Source organism: Acartia tonsa, chromosome 14 (assembly GCF_053477335.1).
Source record: "Acartia tonsa isolate MP-2025a chromosome 14, ASM5347733v1, whole genome shotgun sequence".
NCBI lineage: Eukaryota > Metazoa > Arthropoda > Copepoda > Calanoida > Acartiidae > Acartia > Acartia tonsa.
Window position 1 is genome coordinate 32,572,751 of NC_137273.1, and position 23,135 is coordinate 32,595,885.

Below are 23,135 nucleotides of genomic sequence, written 5' to 3' on the forward strand. Positions count from 1 at the left end.
AGATTGTATGTCAATTCGACCAAGTAAGTTAAAGATATATATTTTGTTTATTAATAGATTTTTATATAGGGATTTATATTCATATTATAAGATTGTAAAATTTGATAATTTTTATTACACTTCATTATTCAACCTCCTTCTCCCCCCAGTCCCCCCCACTGGGAATATTTCTGTAAACGCACCTACTTAGAGTAATATTATTGATTTATGATTGATAGGTTCAATAAGTTTCGTGTCCAAACGTTTATACCACTACTTGCAAACTACAAAAGGGATGTTTTTTTTGTATCACCAATGGGAATGTAATTGTACAACCGTTTATAGGCTATTGTCTTATCCCTTTAGATCCCTGGATGAGTGTATGTTGAAACTAAAATGACAATGTTAGGCAATAAGGTGCACTTTCACATCCGTAAACTATCATATGCGCAAGTCTTTCAATAATTTGCTATCGAAAAACAAGTAGGACAACAATATCCATAAAAGCGAAACTCAACAAATCAAAAAGAAAAATTAGTATACATAGATCAAAAATTTAAAGTTAGAACGCATTCAATATTCGACAATATATAGAAGTCTAATAAAAAATCATATAGATTCAGAATGCTTAAAACCGACACACTATTTTTTGAGAATTAATTATAGAGTTGCTCCGCTCATGGCATATTATCATAATTATACTATAGTCGTACAATAATGTTTTGAATGGACCTTTCTACTTTCTGGTTATTATTATAGAGTTGCTAAGCTTTCTAAACTGTACTTTACTGCTTTAGGAATCAACATGTTAAGTTTGTAATCGATGGGACAATTTTAACATGCCTAAATAAATTAGAAGAAATCTTCCTTACGGATGGACTAACCCTAATTAAAAAAAGCTTGATGAATATGAAATATGCAGTTTAGTTCTGTTGTAACAATATGCGATTCTGATAATTAGATAATTTGCTACTTATGCGGAGTTTAAGATACACCAAGCGATAATTTTAGACTCAATATAAGGATATCAAAAATCCTTCAAGTTATTTAAAATAAAGTTTTCATTTATACGCATTTTATATATATTTTTAACATGGTTTCTAAACCGATTATTAAGCGCTGGATTAGAAATGATTCTAAGCTATCCAGAAAATCATGTATTGCATTGTATAATAGACAATTTTCCACGAAAAATAAAAATATATCATAATATTAATACCAGTTTTGCTTTATGAAGCCTTAGGCCCCTTGGGGAAAGTTATCTTTAATACGATGAGATAAATGATTATTATTTGCTTTGATAACAATTCCAGCATGCATTGTTATTAGATTCGTGGATATTGCACCTACTGAAATATGTTTTTACTATATATTTGAATTCAAAAGTTACTTTTACATAAAGAAATGGAGAAATTCTAATATTTTATCTCCATAGTGATTAATTTTCTCTTACAGAAAAGCCGAAGAATTAATTTACGTTTTCTAAAATTGACGTTTTATAAGTTTTTTTTTTATAATTATTATACTCAATTTTAAAATCTTTGACTTATTACCCAAAAAAAGGAAACCATTTTCCAATCAAAGGGTGTGAAAACACACACACACACACACTCATTCAACAGGCCTACAGATACACACACGAACACATTCAACAGGCCCAGACACACACAGACACGCACACACGTAAAAAATGTACATCCTTTTTATGCTAGCAAAGCAACTATTAAATTATTTAATTCATTATTACATCAACACCTTATGATTTCTAATAAGTTTAAAATTAAATAACAAAATTTTGGGGGGAATTTTTTTCTAGGGGCGATTTGGGAGGGTGGTGGTGCCCTCCCCCAAAATAAACCTTCCCATTAGAAGCTACATTGTATAAGAGAACCATATTGGTATAGCGGTCATTAGGATCCTTCGGTACAAACAGGCAGACACTCACACACAAATATAGACAGACAGACATTATGCTACTTTTTATGAGGCTATATGCACCTATTCTTTGCTTATTTAAACAGCCTTACTACTATTTGACATAATCATCTTTGTTTTTTTTCCTACTCTTCCAATGGATGTTGTCATCCTTGTATAGACAAAAAATGGATCATATACCTGGTAATTTAAAAGGGTGTTTGTCTTACAGCTTTTACCAAATTTGGAGTTTTTATTTTTTCTTTAATTTATATGATACACTATCAAATCATATTATTATAAGGAATCCTTTTTTTGGTTTATTTATTTATACTTCATACTTTTTTTAAAGCTATTATTTAGTGTATTTTTAAAAGCGAAGCTTTTCTATAATTAGGGTCGGTCCGTCCGTCCGTATGTACGTCCGTCCTCACGTCGGTCCGTCCGTACGTCCGTCACAGAGAGTTACCAGAATGTCCGTACATCGATTTTAAACATGTCGATTTTTAACTTTTTTGACAATAAATTTTTATATGTTAAAATTATCCGATTCTTCTGATTTTTTAAAAACTGATTCCTATTACAACAAGGTACAATGTTTTAAGCGAAGCATCTCTATAAACAAGTCCCAAAAATGTAAGTATGTCCTTAAACAGTATCATCTATTTATGCAGTTTTGCAACAAACTTTCTTAAAATATTGTTTGTACTGATGCATTAACATTCTGCTAATTCAGTTCTGACAATCTACAAGTGTTAATGTTCGTTTGTCCTTCCATTTCAGAGCTTCGCTTTAATGGATGTTGTCATCCTTGTTTCATATAGATATCAACATAAGTTTGTGGCCATAATGCCTTTAAGTAGTGTTTATAATGTCGATATTATGTCAGCTATTGTCTCTATGTCAACAAAGATATCAAAACAAACAGCTAAAAACCTATTCATTAAATTTTTTGGTGAAGCTAAAAAAATATGTTAGGAAAAAGCCACTGTATTGTTAATAAAAAATAAATAAATATATTTTATTTGAGAGGTTTCGTGAATAATATTAGGTAATGATTGAGTTATTGTATATTAACAAAAGTCAATCCCTACGTAAGTTTTAATTTTCAGGAAAGCTTCATAAAGTGGGTAGTTACCTCCGGGTTTTATAACTTATAAGGGTTTTGACAAACCAATAAATTGAATAAAAGATGTCTTCCCTTTTTCATTCACACCCTGATAACCAATCCATATGCACGTCATAATATTCATATAATCTATTTGATAACTTTATTATCCGCGGAACGCTGTTTATAATACGGTGCAATAAATAATTATTCTAAATTGTACTTTTCTCAGGTTGATATGGTATTATCTGGAATACCCTTGCCCACCCAACTGGCAGAATCAGAGGATTTCCAGCCGTTTGTCCAGCTAGCAACCAGTATCCAGGTATACATATATTCTTTTAAGAGAATTATTGATAGGACAACTGAAGATTAATTAACATAATTAATATTCTGTATATAGAAACTATTTAATAATGAAGTAGGGTTTAATGTTGTATTTTTGTATGTATAATTATTTTATCGTTATCAATCTTTTCAAAATTAAAATGTTGAGACCATAAAATTACTTTTGAAAAATAACTTAATTTTGATGATTATATTAGGTTAGGTCTGGTATAGGTTATTAAAGCCACGCATGATCACCCCGTAGGATTAGGGACCCGCAGGATAAGAGCCTCCCAAAGTATATATAAACATGTTTTTAAAAGAATTAATTAAATATTTTTTTTTATGGCAAGGGTGGATCTAAATTATTTTCTTGACTAGCTTTAATATAATACCTTTCGACAATGATTATTTTTTTGTTTCAGCCGCCTGCACCTCTACCCATCCTTGCCAAGCCTCAAACCAGTGTCCCCAGCGTCAACTCTAATCAAAATGACATGTCCGACTCCTCCCTCAGTGATCCGTACACAAATAATCCCAAAACCGGTTTTAAATCGACAGCTGCTGAAGGTACAAAAAACAGCAAAGTAACCCTAGACACTGCAGCTGCAAGCAAACCGCCCTACCAGCAACCTCCGACAGCTGCGTCAGCTGCAAACAAACCTTCCAACAACAAAAAGCGCGGCATTCTCATCAACAAGAACAACAACAATAATTCAAAATGGCGGCCGCCAGCAGTGCCAACAGAAAATGTCCGGGAAAGCCACCAAATATGGCGCGAAGAAAATCTGCTTAGATGGCAGTCGCGTGACATTTCACCGCTGCCAACAAGCCCACGAAATCGGTCGTTCAGCGCAGAGCGCCAGAAAGACTATGTAAACAGATGTAACGGACAACGACAGAGACACCACCACCATCGGCGGGAAAATAACGGTTGTAACGGCGATAAAAATGGCGGATATAGGTGCCGGCAACAGCACAGGAGGGGAGAGGAGGAGAATCACGAAGGGGATGGAGAGGAGGAAGATGGGGATATTATTCCCCCTCGCAGTATTAAGGTATGGTCTTATTTTGATAATCAAGCTAAGATGTTCAAATAACAGGGTGTCTGTTAGTGAACAGATCTATAGTATATACGTATATTTATACAGATAACTACCCCCTTTACTTTTTCAATGACCTTATTCGTCTGCTTGCAAATTGTTTTCTGTTACTTGGCTGTATTAATACACACTACACCATTGGCTTATTTTCAATGACCCAATTGATAGTGGGCACAAGGACAGTGCGATGGGGGAGTTACAGTTATTTAATAAACCTTTCCTCCTCTAGTGTTTTACTCTAATTGTTAGTGAACTTTATAAAATAAAGTAGTTTTTATACTAATTTTAAAAATGTCAAAGCTTTTTTTATCTTTTCATACTACAACTGCTGGACTATATTCCTACTCAGTGCAACCATATGACCCAATCTAAAAAACTTTAATAGATTTTTTATTGCAAATCATCTGTTTTCTTTCTATTTTGATACCTATCAACAACATTTTTGATAACAAACATTATCTAATGATGTTTTCAATGTAAAAAAAACAATAACAATATTGTACAGTATTGTAGAGTTGTTTTAGAGGTATTATATAATTAGAGATTAGTTATTTCTCGCATCGTATTATAAACGGCTTTCCGCGGATATAGAAAGTACAAATATGAGATTAAAACTAGTTTTTTTAGCCCCGAGGTGCCGGAGGCACCGGCTAAAAAAACTGGTTTTAATCTTATGATTGTACATTTCTATATTCGTAGAAAACTGGATATAATACGATGCTAGACATAGTTTTTTCGTATGGATGAGAACCGGTTCCTATCCACCGGATTCGAATGAATACGAGAAAATATATTATGGAAACTCAAACGGAATATAACTATGCATTAGAAACAGTAGCGAGCAAAAGGATTTGCCAGGGGGTGTAACATTTAAAGGGTCAAATAGGGGGAGAAAATCATCCAAAATTGCTAATTTAGGGGGATGTTTGCAACCTAATTCACCCCCTTACTATACGCCTTTTTCATGCATTTTCTAAGAGCTTTGTATGTGTACAATCACTACTTAAAAACAATTTATTCATTTTATTTTACAAAAAGTAGATTTTATTCTTTTTCCTCGTTTTAACAGTCAGAATAATAATATCCATAAGTAACGCAGCAAGGTAAAGAAGAACATTGGTATATTATGAAATTTATCAATATTTAAAACAATAATTTCGTTACAATAATTTAGATTTGGCTTTACATCAAACTATTCTAAATTATCATTTTTTAGTTAATTTTGTAAATAAATCACTAAATCTGACATTGAAGAGAGCTAGTTGACAAACTAACGTACAGACCAACGTTAAAAAGTAGCTTCGCTACTAAAATACAGGAACTTAAATATGAAGCAGAAGCAAAATATGATTTGATATCGATTTGTGATGATACCTTTTTATACATAGGAAACTATTACCTAATCTGAGGTTTTGTCAGGGATTTAAAGAGATAAGACAATGGAAGATTAATTGAAGTAGACCCCAAAATATTATTCGCGGAGTTACATCTTTTTTCTATATCAAATAAAAGTTGAAAAGTTAGCACACTATTGAGTGTAAAGACTAATATTTATATTTATCTATCTATCTATCTATCTATCTATCTATCTATCTATCTATCTATCTATCTATCTATCTATCTATCTATCTATCTATCTATTTATCTATCTATCTATCTATCTATCTATCTATCTATCTATCTATCTATCTATCTATCTATCTATCTATCTATCTATCTATCTATCTATCTATCTATCTATCTATCTATCTATCTATCTATCTATCTATCTATCTATCTATCTATCTATCTATCTATCTATCTATCTATCTATCTATCTATCTATCTATCTATCTATCTATCTATCTATCTATCTATCTATCTATCTATCTATCTATCTATCTATCTATCTATCTATCTATCTATCTATCTATCTATCTATCTATCTATCTATCTATCTATCTATCTATCTATCTATCTATCTATCTATCTATCTATCTATCTATCTATCTATCTATCTATCTATCTATCTATCTATCTATCTATCTATCTATCTATCTATCTATCTATCTATCTATCTATCTATCTATCTATCTATCTATCTATCTATCTATCTATCTATCTATCTATCTATCTATCTATCTATCTATCTATCTATCTATCTATCTATCTATCTATCTATCTATCTATCTATCTATCTATCTATCTATCTATCTATCTATTTATCTAGGAAACCATGGACTCCTCTGCGGTTATCAATCAATATCATTTGGGTAAGATTTAGTTATTTTTTCGTAGTTGTGCAGCTACTCTATAATTCAATTGTTTTGTCTGTTTTTAGTCAGTAATGCCAAGGCGGTACCTTCCACCTTTTTCTGGAAGTCAGGATAAATTATCATTGCTTATTTGTATTCTATAATTCAAGTTAGAACCTTAGTACAAAATAATATTGTGCTGTACTAAAGTGAGTCTGAATCAGCCTATCATCGCATAATATAAAACGAATACCATACATAGCTCGGTGTGTTTTCACTTCCGTACATCATACATGCATCACAGTAACAAACCATAAGAACCGAATATTATCACAATTACTCATGTGATCTTTTTTTATGAAAATCTTTCGTCTTATAATACATCCTTTCGATTATTTACTATTTTTGCGTATATTAAACACTTTACAAATGTAATAATATGCAGAAATGGAGGTCACTATATAGCTTTATCAATGGATGTAGAATACGTGGATATTGTGACAGGGGAACTTTTGTCTTCAGTTTAGATTGCTTGTATAGTCATTAGATATTGGTCAATACACTTCTCTATTGTCAGGGGAGGGTTGGGGATAGTCGTAGCAAGCAGGGGGGGGGGGGGGGGGTATCGTTTGGGAGAATCATTTTGCCAGGGTAAGCGAGAATATCTCACAACATCCACGTATTCTATATCCATTGCTATACCAACTTCCTTTCCAGCCACGTTCCTGTTGCTTTGGGTTATCTGTTCAAGAAATAAACATTCATAAGTAGCGTAGCTACTCTTTAACGAGGATATGTATGTATGGCTGCTTTTTGACTTTTTTTTTTCAGAAACTTTGAACTATAGCATATTTTAAATTTTGTAACATTTCAAGAAATAATTAGATTGTTATTTTTTTGCTATGTTTTCACTTGAGACCAATTATTTAAAATCATAACTTTATAGAAATTACCTACAGAAATCAAATAAAAATCATAAGAATAGCTAAAAGCAGAGGATTTAACTCTATACTTTTGTATTTGCGTATCTGCAGTCAACTGTTTTAGACCCTAAATAAAATATATATATTACTTACAAATATTTTTATATTGGTTTTAAACATACATAATTATAAATATTTGGGGTCACATTTATTTAAAGCAAAAAAAAAAATAGAGTATGGAAGTTTTTTTTTACATATTTTGAGCAAAGGTAGAACTAATTTTTCTGAAAAATAATTCGGAGAGCAGTAATAGTTATTTCTTTCATCGTATTATAAACAGCTTTCCGCGGATATAGAATGTACAATTATAAGATTAAAACCAGTTTTTTTAGCACCGAGGTGCCGAAGGCATGAGCTAAAAATACTGGTTTTAATCTTATGATTGTACATTTTTATATTCGAGAAAGCTGGATAAAATACGATGCTAGACATAGTTTTTTCGTATGGATGAGAACCGGTTCCTATCCACCGGATTCAAATGAATACGAGAAAAACAATTATTATTTTACAGAATCAAGTAAAGTTTAAGTTAATTCTTTAGTTTGTGAAACTCCTAAATATAAAAGTACTTAACAAATGGAAAGAAAATTTAGCAAAATAGATATACAGACGGACATTATGAGTTGTAGAGTAGATGTGAAGGTCATATGAATCTTAGCACAAAAATTTTAAAGTTTGAAGCTGAGAAAAATACTTATAGAGCATCTTAGCTACTAAAAAACACTCTTCTTACAATGACAATATAGTATATGTTAGATTTATTTATTGTTACAATAACAGCATTGAATTTATTTGTTAGATTAATTGTCCTTATCCTCGGATAACATAAATATTTGACTAAAAATGAACGTTTTAAAAAGCCATAATGATAGGAACTGATGTGGGCTATAGAGTACCGTTGCGTATTTTGTGTTTGGATTACAGAATAATTTGGGGTACTTGATCGATCAATAAGCATTATTTAGTAGCATAGCTACCCTATTAGTGATTGTGTGTCTGTCTGTCTGTCCTTCTTTCTATTATTCTGCTTTCTCTCTCACACTCTCTGTATCCCACCCCCCTCTCTCTCTCTCTTTGCCATCACCTCAATGAAATGGCTTAAACCCTTTTTAGAAGCAATACAAATTAAAATCAAACTTGCTGAAGTAGTTCTAGAGATTTTACCAAACACCTTTACACAAAAACCGTAGTAAGTTTTTAAGCCAGTGAATGAGAGAATGTGTTTATAAATTTTTTTTGGACACGGCGAACGTCCCTTGGTTTTCATTATTTTATTGGTGACTAGCGGATGGGCTCTAGAGGCCTAAACGACACGCGTTGGAGATGGGATGAGGGGAGTTTTCTTCTAGGGGCGATCTATTATGGAAAAGCGGTTGTGCCTTCTCCAAAAATAGCTTTTCAGGACTTATGAGAAGATACACTGCAAAGAAAAACCCTAGCACTTCCTTCGCTACAAACAAACAGACAAACATCCTGTTATTTTATTATCATGCTTTTTTAAAAGAAATGTTTATCCTTTTTCGCTGCAAAGGTACTTTTTTGCATGTCTGTTTGTATTGTTTTTCTGTTTTACCATCTTAAATTGATTAAAACATTGTTTTGTGGTGTCTTTTATAAATTAATGTGGTGGGGCATGAAATGAGGTCCAATGCCGTGGCTTAATTTTTGTACATTTTGTAAAGACATTACTTTAAGGGGGAATGCTTTGAAGCAGCTTATATTATCTGAAATTTAAGGTCTTGTATACAAAGGTTATGCGATAAAAGCAGGTAGGGAGGGGACAATGGACCTAATTAAACTGGTCCAGAAAGAATTTTTAAACTATCTCTTATTTAATGACTTAAAAACTTTGGGGACTGTTATTAAATCTTAATTGGGTTGTATAAACATTAAGTGTCTATACAATTTTACCAATAGTTGTAATCTATAGAAAAGATAACTTTGTTAATTGTAATAAAAGAGATGATTGTCTGTTGGATATTATTTTTAAGTATAAATAGTACATTATTTTATGTACAGAATTGTTCTCCTTTAAATAATGGGTTACACAATACTTCCAATACGCATTGGCTAAAAATACAGGGATCTAAGGGATAAGACAATGGCTGATAAATTGATGTACATCCTCAATGATTATTCACAAAATTACCCCTTTTGGTATCGTAAATTTAAGAGTTGACACGTTTGAACACTCAACTTAATAAAGTCCCCAAAGTTGATAGACCAGCGAATAAGAAAACATTATTATAAAACTTTGGAGGCTAGTGTAATAAACAGTCCATTGTCCCCTATCTCTGCTAAAAAGATGTTTATTAAATTACGCTTATGCATCACATTAGCATTAACTCATATTATTACAAACTGCGTTAATAATTGCATGTAATAACATGTGGGATCGAGGGCACACCGTGCAAAAAAATTAGTATTTAAAGCCAGTTGGCATAATTTGCAGTATTTTTAGCTACTCTACAATTAAGATTTTTTGTATATGAAACTTTAAGTTTTTAAGACTATAAATTGATGCTTTTCCCAATTATGATAAATAAATTAAACCCTTTTATGGATTAAAATTATTTGTCGAATGGTTAAGAAAATATTTTATCTTTATTGTTATATAAGAAGATAAAAAAGTAAAGAAAGTAAATTTCTTTGTCCATTAATTAATATTCAATGATTTTTAATTATTCTAAAGAGATGGATTACAATATTAATTTTCAATACTTCAAATATTCATTGCAATAATTATAGGAAGACTAGATGATCAATTCCATTATTAGACTAATAGGAGCTATTTTACAAAATATAGTTGATTTAAATTGGTAGAAGAGCAGTTTTTACATTTGGATCATAATAATAAAACGAAGTAGGAGGTTTCGTCGTATTTGCACAGTAGCTTTTCTCCTATTTTTAGCCCCTGCGGAGGGCTCTATCCTTGCGGGGCAATCATTAACATTTACCTAACCTAACCTAAAATTACCTTTCAAAAGCTATTGTGCAAATACGACGGAACCTCCTACTTCGTTTTCTTTCTATGATCCATACATTTTAATCACATAATAAGTCAGCTATTAACAGTTGAATTTCTATAGTTAAAGCTATGTTTTATGAAATATCATTATTAAAAACTTACAAAAATTACACTGCTATAAATTCTTTTTTAACATGGACAAATCAAGAGTAATTGATATATTTTCAATACTTCAGGGCTCGGAAGTCGTGTATTTCGAACCATTTTTTTGTTGTTTTGGATAATATGGCCTTTCTGCAGCTGAATATATATTTTTATAATAACGGGTGCTGAGTCCTACTTAATTTACATAAATTAATCAATCTACTTTTGGTAAGGTGATTTTTAATCATGAAGATTAGTTTAAAAATTTTAGGCCAACGAAAACTTTGGGTACAAGTGTAATAAACGAACCTAGTAATAGTGTCTGACTGATTATGACGTAAGAAAAAAAATTAGCCAATGAGAGGTCATTATTGACCAATGGTAAAATTTATAGTTGCCTCTTATTGGCTAATTTTTTTTCTTACGTCATAATCAGTCAAACACTATTACTAGGTTCGTAATATACATCTCCTTCCAAAACATCTTTGACTCATGTTATGAGGTAATTAAGTTTAAAAGATTATTGCCAAATTCTTCATAGATTCCGCAAATTTAAAAAATTAGCAAATTAAAAAATTAATGTATGTTACAAAAAAGGGTTTAATTCTATCCATCTATATTATTTTTGTGTAAAACTTCTATAATACCATACGATGTTTTTAATACGGTTAAGAAACAGTTGAAAACCTTATTGCATATTTTGTTTTGAATGAACACCTTTCTAGCCAACCTTAATTAGAATGATAGGTTGATGATGCTTAACCCGGCCCACGCAAATAGCTTTAAAACAGGGTTGCCAGATGATTAGATTTTATATTTATTCATTGATATTTGCTTAACAAATACAGCTTAATTAGAATAATTAATGCTTGCTGTTATATTGTTTGGTGAAAAAGTAAAATTAAAGATAAATTTTATCATAGTGTTAGTTTCCAACCCAACTATCATAGGCCAACTAAAAAGAAGAAAATAACTATTCTAATCATTTTAAGTTCCTGTACATGACATAAAGACTTAAAAAATAACTAAACCGAGAATATATTAGTTTTGCAGTGAACTGGACAAGTTTTATTCCATTTTTAGGGCGAACGGGGTACAGAAGTACAGACTGACAAACAGATTTAGATAAAGAAATCTAATAAACATTATGGTTCATCTGGCATAGACAGATTTATTTTAAAGCTTTTGTTATTGTTTTTAGCATTCTTTCTACATTATGAATTGCTCTCAGGCATAAAGGAATAATCAATTGGTTAAATTTAGATAAAACAACTATGAATAGAGAAATACCATAATGAAATTTCGTTATATAGCATGATCTTATTTTGTTTTCTTCCAATACTCTCAATAGTTTTCTTGTGTGTTTGCAAAAAAAACAATACTATCCAAGAACAGTTATAGTTTTTTATCTAATAAACCCAACCCTTTTTGAGATATTATGCAGCAGACATAAACTGTCAATGTTTTATATTACAAACATTAGATAGAAAAATGAACAAGCAAATTATTGATCAATTAAACATTCCCACTTTAATATTAAATGTTTGGATCATATAAATATCCTTCTTTTGCTGAACATTTGTTAACTTGTTCTTTAGATTATTCTTTATCTTAATTTGTCTGAAGAAAATTCAGGGTTACAGGGATGGGACATGGGGCAATCAATTCACTTTTATAGCTGTGACACTTTAAGGTTGAAAAACCAATTAATTCAAGAAAAAAGTGAGTATTTCTTAAAACTGCTAGATTCTTCAAAAACACTTGAAGCGAGTCCCTCAGGTCTGAGACTCATAAAATATTGAATATTGTACCATCCCTAAATTCCTTGGTAAATTTCTTTGTGTGGGATTAAATACAATTTAAATTTGCTTGTTAGTAATTATACTTAAACGTATTGGTACCAGCTAAACAACTGTAAAAGTTTACAAATATTAATCTATTGGAGCTAAAAAATATGTCGTCCAGCTGGCCAATAAAATGATTCCCTCCATCTACTTAGCCCTCCCTTATAATTTTTACCCCATCCATTCCCCTGATCATGGAGGAACGTATTGACCAATATCGGAGGACTATTTTAGCTGTCCAATTTGACGACAAAAATTCCCCTGTCATAATATCAACGTATTTTACAGGGTGGGCCAGATAAATCCGGACTTTTTCTTATTTTTAAACAAATGAACATAAAATCGTCAATTTTAAAGATTTTATTGAATTTTAAAAACTGGGAAGTAAACTAGGTATATGACTATTATATTATTCAATAAAATCGCCGCTAGCCTCAATCACCGCCTTTACCCGCCCCCTAAACCGGCCCCCGATCCTGGTCACCATGTCCCTGTCCAAGATGGCGAAGTTCTCCTTGATAGTGGCAATGAGAGAGGTCTTTATGGTATAGGCGCGTCTATTAGTTCGTGCTTTAATGGCGCTCCAGGCCAATAAGTCAATTGTATGAAGATCAGGGCTGCTGGGAGGCCACATCTCATTAGGGACGTGAGTAACCGCAGGATCCAAATATACCCATCTTTCAAGCTACCATTCGACACGGCGGCTCTTATTTTGGCCACAGTTAAGCTAGAACAACGTTTTATACCTTTTTGGAAATGGCATGAAGATTAAGCTATGGTTATTATCGCAACACATAGTCTAATACGATTTTTAAGGTTCCAAATGGGCCCATGTAGTCGAAAACCAAGAAATTTTCAAGATTATTGACATTTTTGACACCTTAAAATCTGTTACGTTTCACTTTGCCGGAGTACTACGGACAAACCAGATGTGATAGAGAGCTTTAGTTTTTTCTAGTGCCTTCATTAAGTATCTAACAGTATCTCCAGCAAGTTTTATAAGTCTATCTCAGCTACAGATGGGCTGAGATCAGATTTAGTGGGCCCATATTGATAATCTAGGGTAAACTAGCGCTCATTTCGAATCTGCCATGTTGAACATAAGCACTGCCAGCACGGAGTACACATCCTCCATCCTCCAAAAATTTTTATGGGCCAAAAGGTAATTACCTAAGCTTTTTATAGTGTGGTCAAACGTCCTGATTGGTCAAGTAGTTTTGGCGCTATGGCCGTTTGAAAAAAGTCCGGATTTATGTGGCCCACCCTGTATATTCTTTGGTTATAAGTTTGCTACAATATAGTATAAAAAACAGTTTTTTGTGGATAAAAAAAGAAATTAAAGTTAAAGCTGTGGTTGGCACTTAATATAAATCCTATATTCTATATTTTCTCTTGCGTGGAAAATTCTATAGAACAATACAATATTATGTGTTTTCAATATCGTTGATGAATAGTTTTTATCAAGTGAAAACTAATCAAATCATCATCCTTTTTTAAGTTAAATAATAATTTCTTTTTCAGAACCTGGTTCACTGTCCCTGGAGAATGGATTGGATACTGTGCCAAGGAACATTGATTAACCCTTAAAAGCATTTAATCTTTACCTGGATGACTCAGCCAGGTTTGCTTGTATTCTGTGCCCGCCAGGATGGAGTTATTTTAAAAAACATCTCTCAGTTATGTGTCATATCCATATTCGAAAAGTTAAACCCCTCTACCTTTTACACAGAAAATGGGAAAGAAAAAACGGTAGGGGGGTGGGTCGTTAACGCCCCCCTCCCCCGACTTTTAAGGGTTGATATAAATAAGCAATCCTTCATAATATATTACAACAACCTTTGGCAATAAGTCCTAATTTAGTCCTTATTATCGCACTAATACTATATATTGCTTTTATCGTGATATTTCATCAATAGTATAATTATATATAGATTTTCCTAAGTATATTTTAATGTTTTACTAAAAAAGCATATGCGGCACAAAAAGGTGAATTTCCAATTTCCCTGCGCTCAAACACTTTTATATCTAATTTATGATAGAAAAATAAACCAAAACCACAATTATCTTATTCGTCAAAGTTTGTAAAGTTTTAACCCTTTCGCAACAGATTTTGTATTTCTATTTATAGGTTAAGTGAGATCCAACTTTATAGATAGGAGAATCCTTATATAAAAGTAACAGGATGTCTATTAGCCTGTATACCACTCCCTCCCATCCTTGTTTCAAGTGCTCCCCGTGGAATCTAAAGGCGAATCCGTTAGTTCTAAAGAACACAGTAATAGTGTCTGACTAATTATGACGTAACAAAAAAAAATTAGCCAATGAGAGGCCGTTATTGATCAATGGTAAAATCTATAGTTGCCTCTCATTGGCTAATTTTTTTGTTACGTCATAATCAGTCAGACACTATTACTGTGTTCGAACTCTATATAAAACCCAAAATTATAAGCTTTCTTTAAGGTTATTAGTGTAACAAATTTAAAATAAGTATAATATTTTGACCTATAAGCCAAGAGGTTATATAAAAGTATTGACTTTGTAAAATTGTTTATCCATTGAGATTTGTCTCGCTTTTTAGTTGCATACCTCATCTACAATTCTGCACAGATTTCAATTAAAATCATATTATAGACAGATTTCAGCGGATAGTTTAAAAAAAAAGTAAATGATTGATTTCAGTTTAGTTGACCCTTGGGGACCGAAGGCCCATTACAATCAAACTGGTATTGGTTTTATGATTTTGATTTTGTTATTCGTAGAAAATTGTCTATAATTCGATATAAAACATGATTTTTCAGTATGGTTGAGAACCGGTTCTAATTCAGCTTATATTAAATGGTTTCGGAGCCATACTGAAATTACAGTTAAAAGTAACCAGTAACATCAAATCTTGATAGCTAATACTTGGCAAATCTGGGAGAATATTGATTTTTCTTTTAAACAAACTTTTTTCAATTATAAGAATCTGAACATTTAGGCATGTTTGAATTGTTCTATTGATTTCAAACTATACATAATTCATGTGACAATTAGAAATTATCTTGAATGCACAACAAATTTTCATATAATGCTGTTTGGAAATTGATTTCTTAGGCGATTGGGTACGATGATTAAGATTATGTCTTAGATTTGTAAGGACGACTATATAAAACACAATGCATCTTTAATTATTTTAAACTGTGTAAATTAAATTTAAATTTTCAAATAGTCCTAATGATTAGTATCTCATATGGGACATCAAAAATGTTTTGATGTCCATAAGTTAATTCATAATATTGAAGTAATTGTAAATAAAGCATATACACAATACCTTTGTTTACTTACAAGGACGATATAATTCATAAACACAATTGTTAGAAAGATATATTAGAATGAAGTTTTATTATTATTAAATATTCAGAGAATTTTTAACAAGCGGTTACGCCCCTAGAGACCTCTAGGGACAATTGAGTGTAGGGGGGGAATCGTCCCTACATTTTTAATTCAGTTTAGAAGGAACAAATTTTAAAAAAAGAAAATATTAGGAGAGGGGGGGGTTAATTTTTTTAGAGGTCTGTCTTAGGAGGATGGTTGTATACTTGCCCAAAATAGTTATAAATCTTCCCAGGAACTATGAGAAGCTACATTGTAAAGGAGAACCATAAGGGTTCATTGGTTAGCAAGATCCTTTAGAACAGATACATACACACAGAGAGAATTATCCCGTTACTATATAAGGATAAAAGATTACTGTCCATTTTAAGTTTTTAACCATTACTGCTGTAACTTCTCATTGATTCGCTTCTTATAGGGGCAATAAGGCTAATTTGATTAAAACAAGAACCCAAAACAATCATAAGATCTACTGCAGTTCACGGTAAAATATTGCTGGTAAGCAATACTTCCAAAAATCTATGAATTTTAAAGGCTGCTAGCTGCCAAACGGCTGAACGCACAGATCATACCCGCACATCATTTTAAGCGGTATAATAAGGCCTACAAATAATCTGGAATAGCCAAGATTTAATGATGCACAGGGAAAGCTTTACTGAAGAAAAAACGCGTAAAATAGGTCTTTTTCGCGCATTTCTCTGCACTGCGAGATAATTATGCATTATTGATTTATGGCTATTCCAGATTATTTGTAGGCCTTCTTATGCCGCTTAAAACAGTGTGCGGGCATGATCTGTACGTTCAGCCGTTTGGCAGCTAGCAGCCTTTAAAATTCATAGATTTTTGGAAATATTGCTTACCAGCAATATTTTACCGTGAACTGCAGTAGATCCCAATCATGTATTTATGTATACCAATTATAAAAGTGTCTTATCTCTAAATATCATCTTACAGTGTTGTTATTTTATAATCATCCAGGGTCTTATTCATTAAATGTGTTTTCCATATTTTTTTGATCGTTTAAATCAGACAATAGACAATAAATTTATGTACTTCTACAATTATGAGAAACAAAATTACTCCTTGTAATTAAATTTATTGGTGGAAAGCAAAAAATCAAGATTTTAAACTGGTCCCCAAAGTTTTAAAGCTAATGAATAAAAGATCTTTTTATAAGATTGATAAATACACATTACACACACATACATTAGAAATTTAGAGATGGTTCCTTTTCTAATAAAGTTATTTCTCCTGTGTTATAATAACAACATCTTACAATACAATTTAAAGAATGAGAACTTTTGAACAGGGATCTGAAGGGATATGACTATATCCGATAAATTGATGTACATCCCAAATGTTGATGATACATCAAATTACCATCTCTGTAGATTACAATTAATGGTTGAAACGATTTGACACTAAACCTAATTAACCAACCAATAAAAATTCAATAGAAGTCCCCAACGTTGTTAAGCCAACGAATGAGAAAACATTGTAAAACTTTTGGGACTAGTGTATTAACAGCCCAATGTCCCCTCCCTCCTTGACTTTTGAACCTTGTTACTCTGGCATTGATGTCATCGTGGTTTTATCAATATAAACAGGGAAATCTATTTTAAAAAATAAACCCCGAACAAACATATTATGCAAATCTGAATTTTCAAAATAGCAGCTTTATTATTCATTTAGTATGATTTTACAAAAAATATGAAATTTAGATGCCTTTTTTGGTTACAAAATTCCACTGTTATTTTTTGATTAATAAGCACCAATAAAGCACAAGATCTCAAAAACAGCATTTGGGGGAAATACTGGTGAACAAACATATTATGCAAATCCAAAACAAAGCAACAAAAAAAACTTTTTTTTGGCACTTTTCTCCTCTTTTAAAGATTGATTATGATAAAATAATAATTTTTAAAGGGATTTATGCATTAATTATTATGAAATATAGTATAAGGTAGATATTAAAGATTTTTCTAAATAAGAAATGTTTAAAAAAAATAAATTCGATCCCTATCACTTTAGAGGACAGCTGCTGACCCCCAGTCTTATGGATGAACCTAAATACATGTTAAAGATAAGAATTACCCTGAAAATTATACAAAAATGTTTTTTGGTGTGTTGAAAAAATCTATTTTAAAATCTTGATTTTGATGATGATGACCTTTAAGATGCCCATATTGGTGGTGATGGTGAGCCAAATGTTATCAAAGTGCATGTCCATGATGACAACTTATATATTAAACTATGATCCAATTTTTGTAGTTATAGCATCCTCCAGCCCAGCATTATTAAAAAAGAAAAGAATTGCAATTTTATTTTCTTCAATTCATAAGGTGAATACTGTAGTTTTAAGAAGATGGTTATATTTCTTGTCGGAAGGCTCCATTGGATGCTGCTATGACTACAAAAAATGGTACATAGGTTAATAGACAAGTTGTTGTAATGGGCATGTACTTAGATAACATTTGGCTCACCATTACCACCAACAGGAGCATCTGAAAGGTCATCATCCTCAAAATCAAGATTTTAAAATGAATTTTTTTAACACATAAAATAAACATTTTTGTATACTTTTCAGGAAAATTTTTATCTTTAACATATATTTAGGTTCATCCATAAGACTGGGGGTCAGCAGCTGTCCTCTAAAGTGATAGGGATCGAATTTATTTTTTTCAATCATTTCTTATTTAGAAAAATCATTAATTTCTACCTTATACTATATTTCATAATAATTAATGCATAAATCCCTTAAAAAAATATTATTTTATTATAATCAACCTTTAAAAGAGGAGAAAAGTGCCAAAAAACCTTTTTTTTTGTTGCTTTGTTTTGGATTTGCATAATATGTTTGTTCACCAGTATTACCCCCAAATGCTGTTTTGAGATCTTGTGCTTTATTGGTGTTGATTAATTAAAAAATAACAGTGGAATTTTGTAACCAAAAGAGGCATCTACATTTCATATTTATTGTAAAATCATCCTAAATGAATAATAAAGCTGCTATTTTGAAAATTCAGATTTGCATAATATGTTTGTTCGGGGTTTAGTTGGAATAATATAGCAGACAAATATTTTTTTTAACATAATTAGTATTTAGAATAATGTACATTTAAATTGAAGTTAGGAATAGAAGAAATATGAAATAATACGATTATCTGATCGAAAAGTTTTATTGAAATAGAAAAACACTGAAATTACTTATTTGAAATAAATAATTGCTTAAAGGCGAAGAAACATATCCAATTAAAAGCATTAATTGTTTTCTTAAAAAAAAACATTTATACAAAACATTTCACAATTTTAAAAGCGAAACTTTTCTATGATTAGGGTCGGCCAATCCGTCCATCCTTAACGGTTAGCTATTTTCTTTAATTTAAATTGTTGTATCAAACTTTGCATGATAATTTTGAAAGCGTAGCAAATCTATAATAGTTACCAGAATTTCCGCAGGTTCTTAAAATTTCCCTTAAAAGCCTTAATTCTCAATAGTTCTGAACATTATCTTTCCATGTCATTGTGTGAGTCTGAAGTTTTTCTGGTGTTATTGATCCATATTTATCATACCAATTGATTGAAATCATTTATCAACTATCTATCACTTTGTAATCTATTGGCGATTGCGTCCCTAGATGTCTAATAAGAAACTAAAATAAAACCTGCCTGGTACATATAAGAAGTATTACTGTAAAGTAGAACTAAAACATAGACAGTCGAACAGACAATCTATTTTTAAGAATGTTTTATATATTGCGAGCAAAAAAAATGCTACCTTTATTTCGTCTCCAAAAATGGTTTTGACAATAGTCTAGCTGTTTTAGAGAATTTAAGTAACACACCCAATTTATACAAATGATACTTTATAATGATATAACTTTTCATTTAGATTTTTCACAGTAACGAAAGAACACTTTAATAAAAACCCTTTAACCCATAAATATCGCATATTGACAAATTGTTGCTTTTATAAGTGTTCTCAAAAAATAACTTTAAAAATGTTAAAATATTAGCCAATAAAAAAATGAAAATTAATTACGTTTTTTTGGCAGCAATTAATTTAAAAATAGTATTTGTATACTGGCGGAAAAAATTAAGGCAATACAGTTTTTCTTGACATGACAAAAGACTAAGAGACACAACAATTTTAGAGTAGTCACTTCGAGATTTTTTATAAACTTTAATTTTCGCTAAAATTCATATTAACTCAATTGTAAAATTACTTTCCTTCTATTTTTCTAATCTTTATGAATGCTAAAAGGTGAATTTTAATTTCTAACATTTAATAGTTTAATCCTTTAGATGCTTAGCAACTCAGGGAACTAAAGGGATAAGACATTAGTCGAAAAACTGATGTACATCCCCAATGATGATAAAAAATTACTCTAACTGTAGATTACAACTTATGGTTGAAACGTTTGGACACCCAATCGAAATTCAATAAAATTCCCCAGAGTTTTTAAGAAAACGAATAAGAAAACTTTTGGGACTAGAGTGATTTTTTTTGAATTTATGATATATGATATATGGCATATGTTTCATTTTGATATAAAACAATCTACAAAACGTGTTGTACAAAAATCTACGAAAGGTTTTGGAAATAATTGCTGTCGACCACATAATGTATGTAATTAGTTAAGAAAGATATGCATAAAAGCTTTTTAATAACCAAAATTTGTGCAATGGATAGCTTTAATCAACAAGGATGACAACATCCATTGGAGAATAAAGGGATTAATTTAATCTAATATATTAAATAACATTAAGGCACTGTGTCAATATTTTTTCATACCTGCGGCATATGCCCCATAAAAAGTTGGGATAAAAAGTTTACCCTTCCTTTAAATTTTAGTTTTGAAAAGAATAAGTACATGAAAATAATTTTTTGGGGATAAAAATTATTTTTTCCACATTGGTTCAGCGATTCAGTGGGATCTTACGCTACATACACTTAGACTTAATATAAATATATGGACTTGATATGTCAGAATAGAAAATAAGACAGGTAGAATGAGAGAAACTAATTATTGAAGAATAATTATGCGAATGAAAAATGCATTTAGAAAAAATGAATAACACATGATTTAATTTGCATTTACTAAGCACTTAAAACAATGCTCTAATTATATCTATTTATCCATATTTGTCTATCTATCTATCATTTGAATCTATTTCTAATTCTATCTATCTATACGTCCATATATTTAAGCACCTATCCACCTATCATATAATGTAATCATTAATTTTAATTATTGTTATCCATTTATGATAAATTTATATACTTCCCGAATGATAATACACACAAGTCCCCACTGTGTAGATTACAATTAGTGGTTGAAATGTTTTTACACTAAATTTAAAGAACCAACCAATCAAATTCAATAAAAGTCTCAAACGAATGAGATAATGTTATTATAAAACTTTGGAGACCAGTGTAATAAACAGCCAAAAGTCCCCTCCCTCCCTTATTTAACAAACGTCAGACTATAAATACAATTATTATAGAGTAGTTGCGATACTAAACTAAGTGAAAATTGTCGAACCTTGATGCAAAAGCAATTGCAATATTTTAGCATGTGCTTATGGGTGGTATTTCAGTATGTGTATATATGTAAGGACAAGTAATTATAATGATTTAATAACAATACCCGAAAACAAATAAGTGTTATGATATGGAAAAAACAGGATGTCTGTCTGTTTATCTGTATACCTTATAATCTAATCACTAACCACTGAACTGATATATTTCTCCTTTAAAGTGAAGCTTCTTATTGTCCAGGAAAGGCTTATTTATATTTTCCCCACTCCCAAAAAGATTTACCTTCGATATTTAATAGGCCAACTTTCAATGGCTTTTTTTCCTACCTATGTAAAAGTTTATTCTTGTTACAGCCTTGTTTTAAATATATAGCAAGCTATTTATTAATCATACTTATACCCATGTGTGTGCGTAATAGAATATAATATCAAGGATAATAATGTCGGCAAGAAGCGCAGCAATAACAAGCTAAACACATTTAGATTTAAAAAAGATCAATAGGTTATTACATTACTAGGAAAGAGTTTCTTTATGATAGTGTATGTTTTCAATGTCAAGACGTATGGACTGTCGACATTACAATGCTGTTTTAGGCCAGCCAGTTTAAAAATAGGCTACCTAACACTGTATCTATTGTTTTTAAAAGGTTTCTATTCTGCTCTATGGGGCGTAGGCGTAACGAGCATTTGAACATTTTTTTCGAAGTCTTCAATAATTATTTCAAAACATGTACAGTGTATAGTAGACTCCACTTTTAATCGAAGTTATACAAGAATTAAATACATGTATATATAGATTTCACATTGTATAAAGGTTTGTATTCCATTAGTTGTTTTTCTTTAACATTATATTTACTAAATATATTTTAAGGATTACAAAATCATTTCAATTTGCATTTAATGAGATGCAATTTAACCCATGTCGATATTTGTTTGATATTTTATTTCAATGCAATAACTTTCCCTAAATAACAGATCTATAGTATAGATGTATATACAGACAACTACCTCCCTTCTTTTTTAAAGACCTCTTTCGTCTGCTTCTAAATTATTTTCTGCTACTTTGCTGTGTTAATATAAGCTACACCATTGGTTGATTTTCAATGACCCAATAGAAAGGTTGCACAAGGTGGTTGCGATGGGGAAATACTGTTATTTAACCTTTCTACATATAGTGTTTTACTCTAATCCCTAAATTTCATTGATAACATTGAACAAACTGTATTAATCAAGGAACTAGATATATTCGACCATTTTTAATGTTCGGAAATAGTTATTTTATGAGCTGGGTTTACATGTATAAAATTTAGGATTTAGCTAATGATTACATTCGGTTTTAGCATTGTTAAATGAGTGTTAAATCAGTACTTTTTTAATGGTTCAAATTTTAATTTTAATTTCCAAATGTGTACGCAGTTTCCGCGGTGTTTCCTCATCCTATCTTAATATTTACTACTAGCTGAAAAAGCTTCAAACTTCCAAAATAAATTAAAATTTTGAAAATTAAAGTTTTGAATGTATAAATCGCTTATACGTTTAAAATGCTGGAAGTTTGAAGCTTTTTTAGCTAGTAGTAAATATTGAGATAGGATGAGAAATTAAATTTCAGCACATTTTT

At 30.9% G+C, this 23,135-nt stretch overlaps 1 protein-coding gene across 1 annotated transcript in view; it reads left to right on the forward strand.

Moving 5' to 3' along the window:
- Positions 1-14,184, forward strand: part of LOC145305420 (uncharacterized) — a 60,228-nt gene extending 46,044 nt beyond the window's left edge. The window contains exons 6-9 of the mRNA XM_080147037.1: positions 3,234-3,326; positions 3,754-4,386; positions 6,641-6,683; positions 14,126-14,184. Of these exons, the coding sequence (XP_080003163.1) occupies positions 3,234-3,326; positions 3,754-4,386; positions 6,641-6,683; positions 14,126-14,184 (828 nt within the window). The remainder of the gene's footprint in view (positions 1-3,233; positions 3,327-3,753; positions 4,387-6,640; positions 6,684-14,125) is intronic.
- The last annotated feature ends 8,951 nt before the right edge of the window (positions 14,185-23,135 follow it).